At 44.3% G+C, this 24,605-nt stretch overlaps 1 protein-coding gene across 1 annotated transcript in view; it reads right to left on the bottom strand.

Moving 5' to 3' along the window:
* Positions 1 to 24,605, bottom strand: part of C5_1H10orf90 (chromosome 5_1 C10orf90 homolog) — an 822,168-nt gene that overhangs the window by 349,924 nt on the left and 447,639 nt on the right. Inside the window, exon 2 of the mRNA XM_078641149.1 lies at positions 6,728 to 6,828. Within this exon, the coding sequence (XP_078497275.1) occupies positions 6,728 to 6,828 (101 nt within the window). The remainder of the gene's footprint in view (positions 1 to 6,727; positions 6,829 to 24,605) is intronic.

Here is a 24,605-nt window from a genome sequence, read left to right as displayed (position 1 = left end):
CCCCTTACCCTGACTAGGAAGAAGGTTCCCTACTTGCCAACTAGAGTCCCCCATTTCTAACAGATATACAGTACACAATAAAAATATTCACATAGACCTCAAATGCTGTTGAGCTCTAAGTAGTAGGACATGGAGGGCAATACTCGGTGATCCATGATGTCAGGAATAAGTATTGGAAATATAGAGGACTAATACACGGGCAGCCAGCACATGATCGACTAATGCTATCAAATTCCGACGTAAATGAAGGATCAATATAACTCTACTCAAGAAGAACACTAAAAAGTAAAGTTCATAATAGAAAGTCCCTTAAAAAATAGGCACAGTTTAAACTTTTACAGAACTTGTGTTGGGCCACCAAGGAACATAAACTGGAATTTCCAGAAATGGCCACATAATCCCACAAAATGCATTTCGATAAGACAAGGTTGGGTATTGGACTGGGCTTGATAATTCTTTATAGAAAGATAATGCATATATTATTGCACTTTCAGGGACAAAAATTAAGATAGGCACATGGAAATATGATTGACAACATTGAGAGCAGTGATACAGAAAAGGAAATGGCACAGAAGTATGGTCCTCACATATTTAGAATGAGCACATGAAATCATAAGGGGCAAGATAAAGGATATACCAGGACACAGACTATTCAAACATTGAAAGCAGGAGAATAAATGAGGAAGGTGATAAAAAAAGCCTGGTTAGATTAGAAGAGAAATGTATGGAATAAGTGTGACATGCCATACTCAGAGAGTAGTATCAGTTTAAGCGGTAGTAGGGTGAGATTCTCTCACTATTTATGTTCTCCATGAATTAAATGTATACATAATCAAAGACGGAGGTGAAAACAAACATCTTCAAAATGGAATTACTGTCTGCTTTCACATTGTTCTGAACAGTAAAGTTTGCTTTTGTTAGTCTTTCTAAGGTGGCTGACATCCAAATTAGCCAACAAGAGCCAACCAAGGTTGAGGTGCTGTCTGTGCCATGACACTCCAGAAGCGGTAAAATTGAAACATAAGGGGGCATATTCTCAATGAGTTATCGGTACTTTATCGCAGACAAAGTGGTGATAAATGTATCACCCCATTCACAAGCTGGTGCTAACAGCCCATATCACCAGTTTACCTGCGATAGCAGCCGCAAAAAACATCGCCACAGATGACCCCGGCAACTAACACTAATGAGATGCAGAGTAGGCGTTCCCGTGCAAAAAGCAGCGAAAACACCACTCCGCAACATTCTCAACGACCAGCCAGATAGGCAATAAGATTCCAATAAATGTGAGAAGGCACGTTAGCAGCAGGAAATTAACACCTGCTCTGACCTGGTGCAAAGCCGGACGGCAGCCTGCACCACAAAAAGGAGCCCAGCCCAGACCCACACCAGAAGAACAACAGGTGCCATGGAGCCAATGATCATGCAGCTCTGAACCCCAACAGGGCCACAACACCCACCGCTCCCCCGCCCCCAGACAGACCCCGTCCCCTCTTACCACCACAGAGGCAGCGCAGACAACCAACCTCACAGATCCAATACCAGAGAATGTCATTACCCACTACAGGCTCAAAGGGACAACCATCCTTCGCATCCTGACCACCAATGTCCACAGGCTGACGGTACCAACACAGCGGACAACCAACATCCCACCTCAGACAAAGCTGCTGGCCGTGCTGCCAGCGTTCGCCTCTGGTACCCTCCAACCAACAACCACCTGAGTTGGAGGAGTCACACAGGCAGCCCAATCCAAGTCCCTCACAACGGTCATGGATGACACCATTAGCTTGGTACCCCACTCTCTATACTTCCCCCACACTGTGTAGGAACAGCTGGAGACCAAGCAAGGCATCTACGCCACTGCTGGCTTCCTGCACATGTGAGGGGGCAATTGACTGCACACATGTCCTACTTGTGCCCCCTGGCAACACTGCACACAATATCCGCAACAGAAAGCGCACGTATCCCATCAATGTGCAGGCAGTAGCGGACCTCTGGGAAATCGCCACACATTTCAACGCCAATCACCCAGGCAGTGTGCATGATCCCTAAGTCTACCAACAGTCCATCATCAACCAGCGCTACCAGGATGGCACCCACGGAAATGTACTGCTCGTTGGAAAATACCACATGAACACACCACACAGCTCAACTCCCCAATCATGCAACTCACAACACTGAGAATGCACACGTCACAAGCTCACATACAACATGCCAAACAACAAGCACACCCACTAGACACAACAGCACAACTTACTGTGGGAACCTGGGCCAGCCATGTACATTAGCCATCAACGGCATGGCACCTCAGCCACACAATAGCAGAATGTGGGAAGAGGGGGGCACCAGGTATGTGCGAAGGAGGCAAATGACCATTGAGGTAGACTATACACAATGTCAAGTGTAGCGTGGATGTGAGGGCCAGACTGCAGTATGCAGATCACACACATTTCCATGGTGACACACACCGCTGGTGTTTGGAGTGTAGTGGACAGTGGACGCAACCATGTTACCCCAGCCAGTGGGGAAGATCATGGCAATGTAGCTTGTTACGTCACTCCCTTAAGCGTGAGCAGAGTTGGCCGGCCCGGCATATGCCAGGCCAGCATAAGGGTGTGAATAAAAGACATGTAACTCTGGCCGTTGTCCTCTTCCGGAATGCCCAACGTGCCTGCCAGGGCAGCACCTCCCACCCCACCACGAGACTGACACCGTAGCCGTGGGCGGTGGTGCCTGCGATCCTGTGCACCTGCTGCACCCTAGGCCACTGGTCCCCAAACCAGTCTTGCCCGCCCCTGCGCACCCAGGCCTCAATGCCCACCTGCCGACACTGGCATTTGTCAAAGATGGACCACCACGTGCCGGTGCTAGCTCCAAGCCCGAGGGCCGCGACCCAGGCAGCCTCCACAGACCATCACGGCCTCTGCGACATAGGCCCGCAGTACTCCTTTCTCATTGACGTACTCCACCGGCATGCCCAACGGACTAGTAGGTCACACATTTGGAACTGAGTTTTGATTACACTATGGCAGAGAACATTATTCATGGCAGAGTTTATATCACTATACTCCCTTCGATGTGGTGCCACCAAGTCTGTGTATGGAACTCCAACCAAACATGTCTGTGGGCCCACGCTGACAACTGCCCTCGGGCCACACTGCGCTGGAGTAGGACACACATTTGGAACTGAGTCTTGATTTAGCACTGCCGAGTTCATATCATTGTACCGGCATCATCGCAGACTGCATCCCCCCTCTCAGCCCCGGTGCCACTAAGTTTGTTCCCGACATTCATTGACACTCTCTGGTTGAACTTTGGTGGCGTCTGAGTCTATGAACTGGGGGTTCTCTTCATCCTCATGTAGCTGATACCGAATTGGTGGTGAAAACAAGGCTGTAACATTCTACTACTCCATTTGCTGCTTCCGGACGACTTCTGCCCTCTGCATCATGCCCTGGAGGACACCTTCCACTGTCCCTGTAACCCTCCACCACAATCTGCTCGGACATCGATGAGGACCCGCTCAGCTCGCATGGCCCATCTCACTGCACCGCAAGTCATCGTCCCGTGGCAATGTGCCTGTGCCAGCCGCTATGCATCCAGGGCCACTCCACTAACTCTGTGCAGCTCAAGTGAGGGACCCTGTCTTCTGAGATTTTGGATGGCCTCTGAGACGATGGCCTTGGGGTCATCGACGCCATGTGTATGTGGCCCTGCACTGTCTGCTGCTTCCAGCTGCAACTGCGGTCCACCAGGGCTCACACATCAAATTGAGTCCTGACTGACCCGACCGTCGCATCACCGCAGGAGGCACACAGCACCACCGCCAGGACCACCTTCAACCGCCAACTGCCTGAGTCGAAATAGTGGTCCTGACAGACTAACGGAGTTGCTCACACCTGTAGTGGATGCAATCATCTGCCTGATACCCGGCTCAGCATTACAGGTGCCACTAACTCAATGCACCGCAAGCCATGGACCTTTACTGTTTTCCTTTTTATGCTGTGGAGAGGTAACACAGCAATGTCACCTCAGACAGTGTGGTAGACCTGGGACGATGATGAGAAAGATGATACAGGTGTAACACACCCCACTGCAGCTGCATCAGGTATATCCCGAAGAGACACAATCCTAGACAATTCATTTACATGTGCACGCTCAGCTCTAATGCCCCAACCTCAGTGCACTGCAACTCACGGACACTTATGTCTGCATTTTGGGGGACCTCTGTACTTGCTCCGGCTACCACGATGATGCTTTGCAGTTGTTTATGTTATGTTGGTGTTTTCTGTTTCCGTTTTAATGGTGATCTCTGTTCAAGTTGTTGCAAGCACCAACCACTCCTTGTGAGCTGGCTTACACTCACCCCACACCCATCCAGCACAGGCATCACTGTACATGTGACCCTGGCAATAAAGGGGGCGGGCGCACGTGCCCGTAGCCAGTTCCACATACTATCTGCATGTGTCCGTGTCATCATAATGTATGCATAAGGGCTCCGGGCCCTACAACATTACATTGTGCTGTGTACAGCGGATGCAACTATGTCACCGCAGGCAACGGGGTAGAGCTTGGACACGTAGCTTTGTCGTCACCCATGCAAAATGTAAGAGTAGTGGGCTGGGCCGTCGAACGCAGGTCCAGCGCGGGTGTGTGACTGATAATAGCGGGGCTCTGGGCGTGGTTAAGTACAGGAAATGTGCAAATGCATGTGTCTTTGTTGCAGTGTGGGTCTCCTTTGTGGTGTGTTGGTGGTCCCTGAAGGCAATTAGACACCCACGTATGTGATCTAGTTCATCTTCCATGTGTTTGGACCCCACCTCCACATATTCAGCCGCCTCCTTTTGGAATACTGACACCTGGCATTGGGATGCCATGTGTGGGTCGGGGAAAGTGTTGGGTGCCAGCAGTGCTGGCGGGTGCTTCCTGCTGTGTGGTCTGTGCAGGGGGTGGGGTCTCCTCTATGTAGCTTGGCTGCCCTGCTCCTGGGAGTGGGTAACTTAGGATGTCCATGAGCTGTTGTAGGGCGTCTGTGTCGAAGGTGTGGTGGTCCACTCCAGCATCACTGATGAGCTGTCTGGTCTGCTCTGCTGGAGGTGTTGTGTGTCCCTCTGCAATGTGAAGGGGAGATGCATGTTGACATTGTGTTGACATGTATGTTGGCGCACTGTACTTTTTTACATGCAGACTGTATGACAAAGTACATTGTGACTGTTTGGGAGGTACTGGATTTTGATGCGGGACAGTGGACATTTGGACTACATGACGGATGTGGGGTTGTACCTTTCCATCTCACAGTGTCTATCTCTGTCAGATGTAGTTGGCATGTTTCTGTGCATGTATGGAGCCAGTTGTGTCCTCTGTTCTGAAATGTCGGGGTTGCACATTGTACCACATTGTCGTCAATGTGTGTGTGCTGCAGGGTGCTACAGGGATCAGGGACATGATCCAGGGTCATTGTGGGTGTGCAGTGTGCTACACATTGTTGTGATTCTGTGCCATTGTGTCCGTCTCCCCCGTCCCCCCAGTCCCTGGTCGTTACTCGCCCTGTAGATGTTGTGTCAGGTCCTCTGGAGCTGTGTTCGGACTCCCAGCTCCTTGTACCGTCTCCACACTGATGACTGTGGCCCCGGTTTCCTCCAGCTCCTCCTATGGCGCAGGATTCCCGCCTCCTATCGCCATTGCTGCCTTCCTGTTGGCAGCAGGTTTGTCCATGGTTTGGTTTGGTTTTCACATCATGCCAGCGCCTCTTAGCCTCCTCCATTGACCTCCTCAACACTCCGACTGCATTCACGGTAGTTCATTTGTGGGTCATTTGATGGTAGTGTTCTGTCACCTCCGTGACGCTGATCTGGTTTTCCTGTGGACTGCACCCCGTCTTCCTCTTCTTCTTCTCGTTGGTCTTCCCCCGACACCGTTGTTCCTTGCAGCTGGTCTTTGGGGCTTGTGGGGTTTGCGTTGGCCTCTGCACTTGGTCCAGGTGCATCCATGTTGCTACGAACTTTAGATTGTTTTTGGTGTGTTCTTTTTGTTGTTTTTATAGTGCAGTTTCCGATTCCGATTCGCAAATAAGGAATAGGTGGGATTCGCAAAATATTTTGCTAATCCTACCTGCATTGCGTTTTGCGATTCTCAAATTGCAATTCCCTAAAAATCGCAATTTGAGAATCGCAAAACATGTATTACCTACAGATGGCCCTAAATCTTTAAATAGTTAAATTATAGGCATCGAAGTTTAAGGACCGACATTTCTTACCTTTTTTGAAAAAGAATTTACATTAATTACATACAAAATTGAAATTATACAATTATAAATGTCGTGATTGTGCTAAAAATACTGTGTGCTTTTTAATACACATGATCCGATTGAGCTTTCTTGGGTTTCATGTCTGAAACTGAAGAAGATCTCTGCAGCTGAGAACATTAATCTGATCACAGCTCACAATTTAGACAAAATAGATATGGAAGTGGATGTGTTGAGTTTCTTAATTGGGCCCTTAATCAACAAAACAAGAAAAATATGTGGAAATGAGTCTATTTTTTTAATTTCGAAAAGTACATCCCAGAGCATAGATAATCTGAGATTCAATCAGGAAATGTTGATGCTCTGGATTGATTGCTGTCTTAGGCTGTGTGTCTGATTAGCAGAGAGCTTGCTCACAGCATGAAGCCAAGGGCTCGTTTCACAGTTAGACTCAGCTGGCACATGGGTATCAAATGGTCTTACCTTGGCACACTTTGATTTGTTCGCAGCATCCTTATCAGTAAGGGAAACTGACAGAAACCTTTCACTGTTGATCGCACCGTCACACTTTTCTTTTCCAAGCTCTAGAAATAGAAACGCAAAGCATCTATTAGTGAATACTGAACACATCTTTCTAGAATGCCACAGATTTTTAGCCAGAAGTGGAGAATAATATGATTAACAGAAGAACACGTTCCACCAATGGAACATTGTCCAGGCCTGCAGGGGTTAATTTCAAAACTTCTCTGCCCCTCAGGCCTGATGTATCGCTACGCAGGCTGCATATAGTGGGTGGAAATTCCAAACTGATATTTTGCAACTTGCTCATCATTTTTGCGCCATGGCATACCTTAAAACTGGTGCACTGGGCACAAACAGGGAAAGCGCGCCCTATTATATGACTTTGTGGCTGCCCTGGGGCAGTGCATTCAAGTGAAAAATTGAGTGGCTTTGGAGCAGCCGCTCCGTGTTTCACTGTGCAGGCAGCAACCCGCCTTTACTGTTAAGAGGGGAAAGAGATCCCCTTGCAGGCGGATGCAGTGATCCAGAGTGCTGCCATCAGGTGGTGCACTGACAGTGCACCACCTTTTAAGTGGTGCACTGTCAGTGCGCCTCCTGACAGCTTCTTTGCCTCTACACCGTGTCTATCATACTGCATGGGTGCAAATGCAAAGGGATTCTCTCATTTGCATGGGGATCTGCCCCGAGGCAAATGAGGGAACACCCCATCATGATAACGCTGGCACTATATGTGTGCATGCCCTATCTATATTACAGAAAGGGCCGCACAAGCGTCTGTGGCCCTTTCTGTAATACCAAAGTTCCCCGGGGATGTGCAAAGTGTGAACACATGTGCTTTGTGCCCCTGGGGCACTTTCCATAATAACTGCCCCTAGTGTACAAAATCAGTTGCATTGCAAAGTGTACATTTGTAGAGGTTTACAAATCCTCATGACTCATGAATATCAATGAAGCAAATGTTATGTTATGAAAATTTGCTATCACATTACACTACACATCATAAGGTATAAATGCTGGCATGTAGCATGTAGCATGAGAGAGACAGCAAGCCTCCATCACTGTAGTTGCATTCCAGGCATTAGAGGTCAGCAAGTCAAGCAAATCTCAAATTTGGCTCTACCTGCAGGGATGGACCTGGCTCTGTTCTTTTGATATGAAGACTGGGGGGCAAATTAGAGGAGGACCAGTGTCTTAGACACTGTCCTTTCCTGTCCAAAGGCAGTTTTAAAATACAAAGCCTGCTGAATACATGACAGAAGAGCACATGACCTCTAAAACTGGCCTTTTCTGCTGTGTGTGTATATCTGCAGCTGAGCTGCAATTTGCTTATTTTTCGATTAAGATATGCAAGGAAGGCAACGTTTGAAGGATGGCAAAGTCCTCTTTCTTTTACTAACAGATGTAGTTGCCGTCATTGAGGGGCAAACTCTCTCACTCTTTACTGTTTAAGTAAGGGGATTAGCATAGAAATAGTCTCCTGTCTTCCTATATGTTTAACTTTGCTCTTTTCTCAAAGAAGACGTTCTGATATGTTATGCAAATATCACGTCACATTGAATTAGCAAGTGAAACTTGTATTTATTGACCGTAGTATACTAATTTAGATCATGGAATAATTACACAAATATCATTGCCTTTTATGGTAAATTGGAGGAAAAAAATATGTATCCAGTGAATGAAATACATATTATGTAACTAGGAACTTTGGTTCAAATCCTAAGATTCCACACTTGAGCCAACGGTGTAATTCTACATGTCACGTTACCATAATATTACTAATTTTGACTTATTGTCAGATCAGACAACGCCTTGAAGGATTTCAGGTCTGGATGGGCGCCATACAAAAGACTTACTTATGTACAATTTACTACACTGTAATCTTGCTCCATACATAACAACATCTGAGTCAACATCTTTTGTTAAAGCAGCAGTGCCACTAAAGGGACAGGGGTTGATTTTAAAAAACACTGCAGTGCAGGAAGCCGCCTGAGAGAGCGTCCACTGGACCAATGACGACTCTCCCTGACACAACCCAATTCAATTACCTTGGAGATAGCTTGCCTTTTGCAAATGAGTTATTCAGGGGTCAGTAAGCGATCAATGGTTTGCAACACAATTGAGGTCATAATCCATTGATACATGCAATTGCAGAATAGGAGTGGAGTGCCCCTTTCATGCTCTTTCCTCTTTGCAATATAGAAAAAGGCTGCTAAAGCCACTTTTTGTGTCGGAAAGACTTTTCTTATTCATAAAAGGGCTTTTGTACAGTGTAAAAAAGTACTTTGTAAGTCCCAAACCCTGTGATGTTATAAATCACAACATTTGTGACTGCAAAATACCTTTTTACATCGGGTGTCTTGGTTCTAAGATGAACTAGGTGGTTTATACCAATAATAGATGACATTTGTCAAATGATCTTAAACTCTCTGAATACAGTTGTCTAAAGGTTTCCCCCGCTAGCCTCATGAACAGGAAATTCAAGCTGGTAGATTGATAAAAGCAGGCAATAAGGTGCAGCCTATTTAAGACAGGGGTTTAATGAAGGCGCACATGACTCAAGTCCTATTTATTCTGTCTGCCTAGATGTATTTACAAAAATGTCTGCAAAAATGTCATATCCAGATGACAATATACGGCAGTCATCCATAACCAAGAAAATACCTCTTTTACCACCCCTAGATGCGACAAACAGCAAAGGTACTGCGCTTCATTTGCTTTCAATTTGCCCTTCCCTTTGGGCCAGATGTACAACCCTTTTTTGCGGCTGCAAACAGGAGATCCTCCCATTTGCGGCCACAAAAAAGGGTAATAGCATGTACAAATGCTAGTTTGTGAGTCACAAACTCGCAAAATAGCATTTGAGACTTTTGCTATTAGGAAGGGGCGTCCCTCCCTAATAGCGAGTCAACATGCTATGTACCGATGTTTTGCGGCCGCATTTGCCTCTGCAAAACACTCGCTGTTTACCACCTACATCAAGTAAGTGGTAAACACCTCGCAATTGGGAAGGGGTCCCCAGGTGAACCCTTCCCCTTTGTGAGTATGTGGGAAATTATTTTTTAGGAGCAGGCAGTGGTCCCAAAGACCACTGCCTGACCCTAAAAAAAAAATGAAACTGAAAAGTTTCATTTTTCTTTTTTAAATGCATCCCGTTTTCCTTTAGGAAAAACAGGCTGCATTAAAAAAGCAGTCACAGACATGGTGGTCTGCTGATCCCAGCAGGCCACCATCCCTGTGAATGCTAACCAAATTCCTCCTGCAACGCAATTTGCTACTCGCACATCTGGCCCCTAGTTTATTGACAAACATACAATTACTACTTACGCTAAATAATTTGGGTATTCTAATATCTAGTGTACTAAAATCATGCAGATTTGGAATCTGCAGTTATATTCATAACACTGATCCACATGTGGAAAGTGTGAGAGATCGGAAGGAAACACTGAACGAATTGCAGATTTTACCTGTGCTTGTGATCAAGCAGGCACATGCATCATTGTTGGCTTTTGCGATTTTTTAATTGCGATTTTTAAGAAATCGCAATTAAGTAATTGCAAAAGCCTATGCATGAAGAAATCTCTGACAATTTTGCGATTTCTAAACATTCCTTAATTGCGACTCGCAAATTGCGAGTCGCAATTAAGGAATACCTCCCCATTCATTCCTATGGGCCTAAGGCCGATAGGAATGAATTGGAAGACATTCTCAATTTGTGATTAGCAATTAGCGAATCGCAAATTGAGAATGTGATTTTAAGGGTGCAGGGGTGTACAAAGGACACCCTGTTGCACCCCTGAAATCAATCTGTGCACATATGTTGTGCACACAGTGTGCACAACATGAAACTTTGAAAAATGCACAAAAGTGCATTTTTCAAAGTTTCCGCAAATTACCATGAGGTCCAACCTCATGGTAATTTGCTCCCCCTAATTGCGAAATCGCTATTTTTTAAACTTTCATGCGTTGCATTTAAGGAATCGCAAAATGCGATTCCTTAAATACAATCGCAATTTGAGAATTCGCAAATATTTGCGAATTCTCAAATTGCGAGGACCTTCACCCTTCATGCATCCCAAAAGCTGATTTTGCGATCGCAAATCGCCCATTTTTGCGATTTGCACCGTTTGCGATCGCAAAAAGCTTTGATGCATGTGCCTGAAGATGTTTTACACACAATTACATTTTTACAATTGTGTCCTTTGTACTCCTTTTTTAGTTATTGTGTTTTTGTGCATTCATTTTTGGTATTCGTTTTTTATTTGTTGGTTTCGTAAGTGTCTGGGATGTTATTTTAACAATAAACGTAATCTGAACTGAGATGAGCATTTTTGAAATATACAACGCTTCATGAAGTGATTTTATCAACATATGAGATGGCGGGGAATTTTAGAAATGCAGTGAAGCAAAAAGAGTTAACTTAGATCACATACATTGTAAAGATTCCCTGAAAATAACCTAACATAACATAACATAACTCAAGTGCAATGAACATATTTTTAATGTTTTTTTTTTTTTTTAAATACCATTCATATGCTCCATTTCCTCTTGACTTCTGGCATCTAGCACTGAGACGTCAGAACTCAATTATAAAACGTTACTATAGTAGAGCGAGTATGTAATTTCTTTATTAAAGGCAATTAACCTGGCTGTAATAAGGAAGTTAGTAACATGTTTTTATATAGAGATTGCAGAAGCCTATGTAACATTTATATATATAAGTAATTTATATATATATATGTATATACACACACACGTATATATCAATCAAGCATCTTACTATCATGCCTATTATCATGAAAACAACACTTGATCCACAGATTCCAATACCTATCAGTCTCCATCTAATATGTCCCTGATATCAGAAGCCCAGGTGAACTTGCTTAGCATCACAGAGAATTTTGGTCCACCCAGAGCATAAAAGGCTTTCACAGACGTGGACTGTGAGGACAATAATTAAAGCATTCACCTGCCTACTTGTAAATGGTTTGCGAAAAGCTACAGAAAAGTCATTTAAAAAGATATAGATTATTGAGGCTAATAGGGTCTTTATTATACAGAAGAACTGTTTTTACTGACCCCCAGAGGTATTAATGCTGAGTAATTAGGTCGAGCATTCAAGACCTCTTGTATATACTTTAGTATATACGTATATGGGTATGTACTTTGTGGGCACTGGAGGTCAGCCCTAGGACTTGTCTGTTTCCGGTTAGGGACTTTTTTTCCTGTTCAACTGCCTCTATTTAACTGTCTTGATAGAAAACTACCAGCAGAGGTCAGTAAAATACCAGAATTGCTTTCTGCTGAGGGAATTTCTTTTTATTATTTTTCTGGCAACTGCCTCTATTTCTCTTACTTGAAAGAAAACGACCAGCAGAAGACAATTAAATACCAGAATCACTTTAGCATTCTCTAGGTTCCAGTCCATAGAAATTGTCTTCCACAAGCACTCGTAGACAATAATATATTTTTCAAATCTTTTATTTTCAGTGATATGACCACCGAAGGCCCTGATTTGATATTAAAGACAGAGCTTTGGATTATACGTTTCCCGCTGAAAGGAAATATTTCTCTCCATGTGTTCCCATGTTTTGTGCTTACTTTCCCTCCAAGTTAAAGAACAGTAGATGTTTCAGCAGTCAGGCTAATGGGCTGCATAGCTAAATACATATAAGGTCCCAAAGGCGGGACCAATGCATTGCAAATGCTTGTTTTGACAGGATTCAAACAGCTGACTTAATTGGAGGCACCAAGACTTCTATCCGCTGAACTAGCCACTAAACAACTTGCAATGATTCAAGCCCGTATGATTGCTCAGACACCTATGACAGGTTTTCTGACCCTCAAACCCTTTGATTTGAGGCTAGACTGAAAGACAATGCCCTTATCATCTCTCAAAGGCTGTTTGGACAAGTATATTCCATTTCTAGCCAATCTCAAGCTACACTGTTAAGGTTCACTTTGAACCTTACTGCCTCAGAGGTCATTCAAACCACCGCCTCATATGCAGATTCTGTTCAAGGGTGTAGGAAAGGGCATGTGTTGCATGTGTCATCCACTTCTATAGTTAGCTGGTATCTCACTGTAATAAGTTCAATTAATAGTTGAAGGGGGCATTAACCTCACTCAGGCAACAACCCCAAACCTTGTCAGGGTAAACCATAAAAGTCACTAGTTTAACTTGTGGATAACCCTCCGGTATCTTGGCACAAACACAGTTAGGGTTAACTTAGAGGCAATGTGAAAAGTATTTATGCAACACACAAGCCATAATTAAGAAAATACACAGCACAAGAAATATCCCACACCAATTTAGAAAAATAGAATACATTTTAATAAATAAAATGATACCAGAATGACAAAAATATAATCACTATAACCAGAGATATTTTTTGTAGGGAAAATAGCTCCAAGAAGCAGAAAGTGCCACTTGCCTTTATCCGTCACGCTAGCCTGGGGGAAAGGCACATGTTTAGGGCAAGTGCGATGGAGCGCGGGTCAGATTCAGGGATCAGGTTAGTCCTGGTGAAGATTTACCTTCTCAACTCCACTGTGAAGAGTTCTGTTTGCGTTAGAGGAGGCTTTCAGCACGAAGGGAAGGTAGGGCTTTGGGGATGGTCATTGCTGTAGCACAAAGAGCCAGTCGTTGCTGGTACCTCTTGTTGGTGGATTGTCATGGACCGTCGCTATCAGCATGAAGTGCAAGTCTTGTGTTGCCAGTAGTTGTGTACAGGTGCAGTTGGAGGGACTAGCAGGTACCACTGGAACGCCTTGTAATCTGTCCTATGTGAGGGGCACAGAGTCGGCAGGAATGCACGCATTTGCGGTTTAAAAAGGAGACAACCCTTCAGAATTTTTACCCTTTTCTTTAAGATGAGCCCTCAGTCATTCCAGCCAATGGGGCCAGAACCTGATGGTACCTCATGGGGATCAGGACTCATTCCAGTAGAGGCTAGCAGCCAGTGTTAGCAATTGACTTTTCAAAGTGCTGTAGCAAAAAAGTTGGAGGTGTGTTGGACTTATTGATTGAGAAAAGCCAGCGAGCCAAACTGATATATCCCAGAGGCAATTTGTAAAGCGTTTGCACAACACAAACTAGCACCAGTGACACACTAGGCACACTACAAAAAGATACTCCACACAAGGTTTTATAGAAATATCCTTTGTGTTGTACATAGACCATAATCACATAAATCACTGTACCACTAGGCACTTGTCATGACGTTACTTAGACCATATAAATCACTTTGCCAACCAGGCAATTGTCATAAGATTACAAGTTAGTGCAATCCAGTAAATCCTTATAGGTTGCACACGTTATAAAACCACCATCAGTACGCATATAATGTATACCTTAAACTAATGCTCATTATCCTTTCCTGGTAAAACATAAAACGACCTATACGCGGGAACTTGAAACGTAGCATGTAAGGGAACATGAACATGAATCACCACTACAATCTGCAACATTACCTCAGGGCATAAAATGCAGGTTATGGAAAAAAATGATACATACACCAACATTAGGGCGTGCAGTGCAGCAGAAACCTATGACAGTGCTCCTGCGCTTGCCTTACATGTTTCACGGTACTCCTCACAGGGAGACCGGGCACAGTAGCATCTGTGCATCTATAACTGGGATTACAGTACTCTGAGTAATGTTTTTCTCAAGGCAGCAAGTTCCTAATCGGGAGCCCGTCCAGGTTCTTGCCCAGCGAGCGTCATCAGCAATAGTAGGGGGAGGGACACCCTCACCTCAGGGGAACCCTCCCTTGAGCCTCCAGGCTAGGAGAATGGCCGAAATTGAGCTTATCGAGTAGGTGAAGCCCCTCTCATAGAATACGTGCCCCCCCATATGGCCCATCGAGGGGCACTTGCACACTGCAGGGTCTGCCTTTGCATTAATCAACAGTAGCTATCTGCATACATGTGGCGCAACTATTACCCAAGTAGTGGCCCGGTACCAGGAGGCCGATATGCATAGCGGGGGTAAGCCTCCATCTTTCCCTGGGGCCCACTGGCCGCCCTGAAAATTGCAGAGCCACCCGCAAAGGAGCACGGGACAGCTACCACTCCACAGAGCCCGACTCACCCGCTTGGCTTCTGGAATAACAATAGCTGTCCTCAGATCCATGGGATCCCGCTCTTGCAGCTCGTGGATCACTGTGCCGGATTTCTACGGCCATGCTCTGTCGGCAGGGCAGGACTAAATGGGCTTTGAGGGCCTGGCCAGCCCCTGGTTACAACACACTGCGTCTCGCAGCAGGAAGGAGGCACTGACATCACTGGTGGCTCCTCGGTGGTCTAAGTAACGTGTTTGCTGTGGCTACATCTATGTAGGAGGCTACCACCTGCTGCCACAGCCGTTCTACTCCCCGGCCACATTCCACATGGGAGAAGAAGGCAGCCCTCCACATGCTCATGGCCTCCATGAAGCACTTACACACACTGACTGTGGACAAAGTAGAAAGTGCTCTCCACGCTCTCAGGTAAAATACCACCAGCAGCCTCTCTCAGAGGGGAAAGTTCACCACCCACACTTTTCTTGCCACAGCTCTCCTCGCTCCGCTTTGCCGGCAAAATAATGAAGTCCCAGCTAGAGGGAAACAATTAGGAGCAGTCCACTGCGTGCAGCTCGCGCTGAGCTCCTTTTATAGCACTGGGGGTGCACAGGTTCAGCAAAGCTGGGAATAGGCCAGCACACCCCTGTAGCCACAGGCCAGCAAATAGGCAGTCCTTCCAGCAGGTCAGCACGGCATAGCAAAGCTTAAGTGCCAGTTTATCCTGGCAGCATAAAAACGTCTCCTCTGGTGCAGTTTATAGTGCCAGCAGCATCTGGTTACAAGTCCCACGCAGTGTCTTAAAATATGGGGTCACAGCCCCTGTACTTATATTCCAAAAGTTCTGTTCTGGGAGCACTTAAAACAACTTTCAGAAGTACACGACACCCCCATTCAATCCCAAGCCATGGGTCCAGACACACTATAAGTGTTGAAGACAGCATTGTGAAACTCAGGCACAGCCCTATTCAGGTGCAGCTGCAACTCCTCCCACCACTCTTTAAATGTCGACCAGGCATATTCAGGCCAGCACTGACTCACCCAGGAACGGCAGGACACAGCTCAACCCCCCTCTAGTGACTGTCTAGAGTAAATGCACAACCCCTTCTCCTGTCAGGCTAAACCAGACAGTGAATACACCACCAGGCAGGACACAAAGAGTCATAAGCACACATAAATGCCCACTTCTAAAAGTGGTATTTCTAAAATAGTAATGACAAAACCGCTCTCACCAATAGGCAGGATTTATCTCAAATTTTTCAAACATACCAAACATGGCCACACTATCCCTTTCACATCAGAAATTAATACTGAAGCACATATAAGGGAATTCCCAATTCAAACCTATGAGAGGGCAGCTTCACAACAGTGAGAAACCAAATAGGCTGTTTGTCACTACCAGGACATGCCACACAACAAAGGCACGTGTCCTACATTTTACCTACACAGCACCCAGGCCCTTGGAGCTGCCTAGGGCCTACCTTAGGGCTGACATATGTAGAAAAAGGGGAGTTTCAGACATGGCAAAAACCTTAAGTGCCACGTCACTGCAGCTGAAAACTGCACATGCAGGCACTGCACAGGCAGAGGCCTGAGACAGGTTTGAAAGGCTACTTCGGTAGGTGGCACAAGCAGCGCTGTAGGCATTCTAGTAGCATTTAATTTACATGTCTTGTGCATATAGGATACCACTGTACAAGGGACTTACAGGTAAATTCAATATGCCAAACAGGTGTATACCAATCTTACCAAGTTTACTAGAGAGAGCACATGCACTTTAGCACTGATCAGCAGTGGTAAAGTACCCAGAGTTTAAAACCACTAAAAACAGGTCAGAAAAAAGACAGGAGGAAGGCAAAATTTTTGGGGATAGCCCTGCAAAAAGGGCTAGTTCCAACACCCCCTTAAAATGTAGTTAAAAAGGTTGCAAATAATTCATTTTAAAGCAAATGTTGGTAAAGGATTTTTTGGGAAAGCAGTAAGGTTAATAGTATGGGCTCAATGTGCAAGGGCATGGGATACCTCTGTTCCCCGTAACCTTAATGGAACACGCTGTACTGGAATAGCACCCGAGTATAGGACAAGTGACATCACAAATGCATCATATCATTAAACTGGGTAGAAATGTTCCTAAAAAGGTAAAACTAATGGAAAAAACCCGCGTGATAGTGACACACTCTGCCCCAGCCTCCTTATGTCATCAGCTGTCCTTACCCAGAGAATTTAAAAGCACAGCATTTTTAAAACTCACTTGCGGGCAATAAAATGAGGATAAGTTCATGCAAGCAACTTTGACGTGAGTAAAGCATACATATATTAAACATCCTGCACTTACACATATATTCTATGTCTGGATTACCTGCACAGATCAATGAAAAGTACCACTGTTTTATAGATGGGTAAGACAGGTTTGGATTGGAGCCATAAGAAGACATAGCTCTTCAAGCATCCCAAATGTAAATAATTTAGAAGAGCAACCTTAGTCTTTAAATGTCAGTTCCATTCACAGCCTCTGCAGGCCAGCATTCTTAGGAAAAACAATACATGCAAACCAGACAGTCCCGGACAACACGTCACCCACACTCCCATGATGTGAAGCAGGCCTACTTGTTCCATCCCAGGGCTCACGTGGATCCAAAGCACAGAATGGAAAACTAACTAGACTTGTGCACACTGTGCAACTGGTCCTTAACTGCACTTGCTACATGCCACACAATGCAGGAACGGGGGTGTAATTACCGTGGGGCACAACATGCACCCCCCACATGCACCCCAAGGCCTAGATCCAGCAGGAGGCTGTTGCCTCTCTGCCACCCTTTTCATAGTGGTCTCACTGCCGTGAAAAGGGTGAGATAAAGGCAATTCGGAATATGCGGTGTCAACAGTGGCACCATCAACACATTCAAGCCGGTTTCAAACCACCAGCCCAGCAGGGTCCTTGATTTCAGTAGAGCCGGTGGTCGCGTGGTGGTTTGCCTGCCACACTAAGAATACTGCGAGTGGACCCACAGTGTGGCAGTGGTCAAACTGCTACCATGATTATGGCGGTCCGCAGGACCGCGGTACTCAAAATAAGGCCCTTAAGGGCACATACTTCAAGCCTTTTTCCATTCGCAAACGGGCTGATTCGCAGAATCGTCCCATTTGCAAATGGAAAAAGACCTTTTCCAATGCATGAACCTTTTGTCGTTCGCAATTTAGGTAATCAAAATTTTTGCCGATTACATAATTGCGAATGCATTTAGGGAATAGCAATTTGCGATTCCCTAAAGGCGATGCATGTAGCCTTACTTAAATGTGAACTGTGCATTTAGGAAACAATAATAATTGCCATCAACTTCAAGTTGATGGTCTTTGTGCATGGTATGAAAAATCCACAAACATGCATTTTTCAAAGTACCCACCATGTAGGGCACACATGCCCTTATGGCATGTGCATGCTTTACAGGTGCACACCTACCTTTTTTAAGGGTGTGCTTTAGGAGGGCCTTAGGCCCATGGGCACCCTAGTATTTGCATTGTCAATTTGCGATTACCAATTTGGTAATCGCAATTTGTGAATGCATTACTATGCATTCCTAGGGGCATGTAGGCCCATAGGAATGAATGGAGTCACATTAGCTAATAGCGATTCACAATTTCTGAATCGCGATTAGCTAATGTTAAGGAATTTCAATTTGCGATTCCTACATGCATTGCATTTTGCGAATCCAAAAAAACGATTCAGTAAAAATCGCTATTTTAGGATCACAAAATTTATGCCTGATACATGTGCTCCTTAGCCTGCTTCCAGCTGGCGGGAGTATGAAAAATGCTCTTTCCTGTTGGGAGCGGACTTTTCATCTGTTTCCCTGCCTCTGTTAAGCAGGCAGGGAAACAGATGAAAAAATTACTCGCACCCACAGGGAGCAGCATTTTTGCTGCTCCCTGAGGGCGGGAGCACTGCCATCGCCTGCTGGTGGCTTTGAGGCTATCCACACAGCCCCCAACAAACATAAAGTGGGTATCCAGGGCCCTCACCCTTTATTGGCCAGGCCCCGTAAGATGGCACCCTTGGGGTCATTATTGGCCTGGGGATGAGGGCTGAATGCCCCCTCCCCCTTGTTAATATGGCCAGGACTCTGAGAGATGGGGTCTCAGAGGCTAAAATCAGCTCGGGGAGGGAGCTGCATGCTCCCTCCCGCATTAATTAATAAATGGGCTCTTGGTGATAGAGGATGGGGTCTCTGGGACCAAATACGGCCCCGGGAGGGGAGCTATGTACCACACTCCATTAAAAATGTGGAGGGCCCGAGGGATGTGGTCACCTGGGTTAAAACCAGCCCGGGAAGGGGGGCTGCATGCTCCCCTCCAGGGTTGGCTACCTCTGGGGGGTTGGCCACCTCTGGGGGGTTTGGCCACCGGGCCAGACTGCCGGAGCCTGTGTGCAGCATGGGGTTGGCTGCATGCATGAAGTTGGTTCAGGGCTTGGCTGCAGGCCGTGCGTGGTGTGGGGTTCACTACATGTGGGGGTTTAGCATCAGGCCATGTCCTGCAGCCAACCTCCTGCGACGCGCGGCCAAAAGCTCTGCGCAGCAGCAGATTTGATGCATGCGGAGGGTTGGCTGCATGTGTGTGGCGTCAGTTTGATTAATGTATGGAAATTAAATATTACTGTACGTTAAAAAAATATTGACCTTCAATTAAAAAAACAGACGTTACAGGGACATTATAGTTCGGAAATAGAATTAAAAAACATTAGAAATTCACTGAAGAAAACAAAGGTTACAAAGACGCTATAGTTAGGTTTTCATTTTATACATACAAAACAATAACATTTCAGCAGTTATAGTATAACTTATCTGAAGAAACTATAACTTGTGCTGTAAAGTACTTTAAAACAAAATAACTTGAGAAGATAAGAACAACTACTTACATTTTATTCAAATTAATAAAAACCAGATATAAAAACGTCCATGAAAGTCAAATAAACAATTTAAAAAGAAACCTATTCGCACTCACCATGCAGGCATGTAACTACGTTTGGCGGGTAGGTGGGATGCTGGCAGCCAAGCATGCTGCCATTACATACAGTCAGGTGACAAGTAGGAAATCGCATGCTCAGGGAATATTTAATTAGTGCTACTATAGTTCACTACAGAAAAAATATAAATTTGTTTTTCCTTCAGATTTTAGGCTTGATGTTCACAATTTCAATATTTCTCACTACCTTTTTCAATAGTTCATTTTCCAAGTTGTAGCCAATCATGTCAGTGACTGCTTTCTTTATCTGTAAAAACATTTGATGCATGTTGTGTTGCATCAGTTAATGTGTAGCAAGTGGTGAGCTCATGTTGCAAGCACGAACATTGCTCCTGTGTATTGACCATCTGACTTTGGCTTTGCATTTCTTCCCAATTATAGTAAACTGGAGAAGAACTGAACACAATACATGAAATATGAAGTTTAAAAGTGCGGAAACTAATAGCTTTTTCCTGTCAATTTTTAACTAATTTATCTTTATTGACATTATTATAATGAACACATTTAGAACAGAGAAACCTGCCAAGTCTCTCATTTTTCTGTTGTGTTTCAATAAAGCTTGTTTGGGCAGAGTGTGCAGTAAATAATCCCTTACTATTAAATCCCTTAATGTTAGATGATCTCAGAAGAAAATATTGTTCAAACAGAGATTTATTTTGTACAGTATGTTGAAACGTATTCCAATACTTTTCGGATAATGTTTTGATTGCAAAATTATTGCATGGAGTTTTTCGAGACAAATACAATTCAATCACATGGAGTTTTTGAAATTTGTTATGAACAAATCTGCTGTTTACTTGTGCCTCCCTGCTGCATGTGCTTATTAATACATTTTGAGTGTAGCTTTGTTCCTTATACTTACGGGCTTATTTAGATTCTTGAGAATTCCTTGCTAGATACGGAAAATATAGCATAACATTTAACTGATTTGGCAAGGAAATATCATTCAATCATTCTTTTACAACAGTACATCTCAAGCATAAATGAGAATGCTTAAACATCAAAACTTACATCATGCATTTCTCGAAACCAAGTGGAATTTTTAGTTTGGACAACTTAGCTTAATTACAACAAACCACAAACACATTTACACAGGAAATCAACAATAACAAATTCTTTTCTCAAAGCTGACAGATAGCATTCTCAAACAGTTAATAAAAATATTTGAGAAGGCGAACTCAAAAGGGCCAGACTTAACTATAGTGAAGAGACCGTTGTTGTAATCCACTTGGTTCATTCCTGCCTGGGCCTTTTCCTCTCTCCTCCTCTGTCCCTTAGAATGTTCCTTTGTCTGTTGAATGAAGATTCCACAGCTGACTCCAGCTGACTGGAACCTGTTGGTAGTATAGATCTAATAAAGACTACTCATCTTTATTCAACGCTTTGTCTTTTATAACAACAGTATATGAAACTAAAAACCAACAATTTCTGGATTGTATACATAGCAGAGGCTATGGCTTGAACAACATGAAAACACTGCTGAAGAAATTAAGTCCATCAACAGATCTACTCTTCAAACCAACAAAGGAGAATGGAAACCCAATACAGAACCCATTTTATGTCTCAAAAAATGGCACGAAGGAAATCAACACATACAAAAAATATTTTTAAATAATGCTGTCACTTCTTATGAAACAACCTATCATCTCTGCTATTCCACAGATTCAAAATGAGGATTCCGAAGTACCACCAGCTTCAAATATTTATCATGGCAATCAGAATTTATCGACTAAAGAAACCAACAAAAAGTTGCTTTTATCAAACTTTTTGGATTTTACACAATTCAAGCACTGTACACAATAGAAATTACTTTTTCCTTATTTCAATAGGGAAAAATATTTGTAATGGTGCTACCTCTTGTCCGACACAAAACCTTTGCAGTTTTGTGGTGTACATATACACCACTGAAGGACACACTGGTGAATGTGGTTAGTGTGTTAAGGCTCTAGTCTAGGACAATATCTGTACATGAACCGGATGTGAAGTAATTTACAGTCGTCCACCCCAATCCTCCTGACTTCGGTGCCTGTGAAGGTTGTAAATTCATGCACATGTGTACATGTTCTCTGCAGATGCACAATAGAAAATTTTTCAGAGACATCACCTCGCCATTCTGCTGATTTTCACTTATGCGTGCTTGCACTTATTACATTTTTCCTATAGACACTAGGTTGGTAAATTTCTTGTCAATATGGCGGTCAGGCACTATTAGAAGGTTTACACCTCACCACTTCCAAATGTCTCCAGCCGCCATTGCAATGTGCCCTGATCACCTCTGCGGAACACATTCAGTTCTGAAACCTATTGCAAGTAAATAAACATAATCTTAACTGTGTTGTGTCTTCAGGAGCACATGTTCAGCTGCAAAGACTTGCACAATAAACTCACTGGAGATTAAATCCTCCCACCTTGAGTGCTGTCTGACTGTAAAAGATGTACATTTTAAGCACTAGCTAATTCAAGCACTGCTCTCATGCTGCTAAAAATACCAAACAGCATAGGAGCAGTGCGAGGATTGGCTGGGATGGGGAAACACAGTGCTCAGTCAGAGACTGATGGGGCTGAGATTATTTTCTCTTAGCTCTTTCATAGCCTTGATTCTGTAAGCTTTAGCTCTGCATTGCAGGCTGGCCAGAATGAAAACACCGGTCAATCTGACATGTGCAGTTTGGATAACATAGTCTCTGCTGGTCCTTCCATTAACCATGTCACAGTGTTAGAGCCATAACAGACAGCAGCCCTCTGTGTTGGCTGGAGAGAAAGCTCTGTGTCCCTGCACTTAAAGTGAGCAAAATGAATGGTGCTACAGGGGAAAGGAATTTCACAGGAAAATATGTAAGTAATGTGACTGTCTGGGACGTAATTACTCACAGTGGGAGGATCAACTGCAGAAAGTCAGAAAAGAGATAGAGGACTAACTATGACCAACAGTTGAAAGACAAATCTAAATCCTCCCTGGCCATCTACAAAAAAAATAATATTAGAAGAAAAAAGCAAATATTTCATACGAAAAATAAACGAGGCAAATAATTCTAGTAAAGAACTCTTTACCACTGTGAAAAAACTAACACAAATTCATAGCAACAAACAGGTAGTAATTAGCTCTGAATTTTGTAATAATTTGGGCCAATTTTTTGTGGATAAAGTGACCTCAGTTTATGAGTCCTTCAAAATGACAGACACGCATCTTCCCACACTGCCTAACACAGAACTTAAAGAGGAATCGTCTCCACTAAAGCAGAATCCCTTGTTTCACTTTTTGCCACCTTCAGTGGAACAGATTCTTCACGTGGTTATGACAACTAAGTACGGGGGTTTAACAGACCCTTGCCCACCGAATGTGATGCATCTATTTCCTGAGCAGTGAGCGAGCAATTAGGAAGGCTATTTACACAAAGAGTGATATCGGGCCGCTTCTCAGATGAATGGAAAACAGCCTCAGTGCTGCCACTACTCAAGAAACCACATCTAGACCCACAGGAACCCAGGAACTACAAATATATTGCGAGAATCCCGTTTGCCTCAAGAGTTCTGGAGAAACTATTGAATAAACAGCTGGCCCAATTCCTCTTGGCGGCAAATGCCTTAGACCACTCGCAATTTGGGTTCAGAGAGGGACTTGGAACGGAAACAGCCCTATTCATGGCGGAAGAGAAACTCAGCAGTGTACTGGATACTGGAGGAAAGGCTGGCTTGATCCTTTTGGATCTCTCTGTGGCCTTCGACACAGTAAACCATGATACACTCCTGATCTGACTAGCCAAAGCCGGAGTCCACACGATGGCACAAACCCTGTTAGCACCGTATTTGTCTAACAGAATGTTCACAGTGGAGCTGGGAGAGGCAAAATCTAAACCATTCAACTCTCCGTGTGGTGTACCCCAGGTGTGTTATTTAAGTCCCACTCTCTTTAGCTCGTATGTGGCACCTTTAGCAGCAATTATAGGGAATTGTGGCCTCCTACCGGTCTCCTATGCTGACGACACCTAAATAGTGGTATCAATCGCAAATAATGCCAAAGAGACGGCAGATAAATTTAAAAACTGCATGAGGTAAGTCATTCAATGGATGCAGGGTAATTGCCTAAAGTTAAACAGAGATAAAAGTGAAGTCATGCTGTTGGGGACAGAAAAGAATATCTGGTCTCCGGAGTGTTGGCCAGAGAGGTTAGGCGATTGCCCATACCCAGTCAATAAAGTGAAAAATCTGGGAGTGATACTGGACAACAAATTGTCATTTGACGCCCAGTCAAACAAATCAGCATCCACTATTTGGTACATCCTGAAAATGATAAGGAAGCTCCTGCCATATATCTCCTTTGAGTCACGTAAAATGGTGGTAACAGCTCTGGCCTTATCAAGGCAAGACTATGGGAACGCTCTTTATGCTGGGATACAGGTCAAGCACCTAGCAAAATTGCAGCGCTTGCAAAACGCAGCGGCTAGGCTGGTGCTGGACATTCCCAGGTCCAAGCCGATTGCACACAGATTAAGATCCCTCCATTGGCTTCCAATGGAAAAAAGAATAACATTTAAGTCTGTGTGTCTGGCCTATAAAACCCTTCATGGGATGGGTTCTCAGTTTCTAAAAACTCATTTGAAATTGTATGAGCCATCCAGGAGTCTACGATCTAGCCAAGCAAAACTGATTCAGGAGCCAAAATACAAACAGGTCAGGTGGGGGGGAGAAGCTTTCTGATGCATGCAGCCAAGGCTTGGAATCTCCTCCCAATTGCAATTAAAAATAGCCCTTCTCTGCTT

The sequence above is a fragment of the Lissotriton helveticus genome, chromosome 5_1 (genome assembly GCF_964261635.1).
Source record: "Lissotriton helveticus chromosome 5_1, aLisHel1.1, whole genome shotgun sequence".
Taxonomy (NCBI): Eukaryota; Metazoa; Chordata; class Amphibia; order Caudata; family Salamandridae; genus Lissotriton; species Lissotriton helveticus.
Note: the sequence above shows the minus strand (reverse complement) of the source record. Positions and strands in the feature narration are given on the sequence as shown.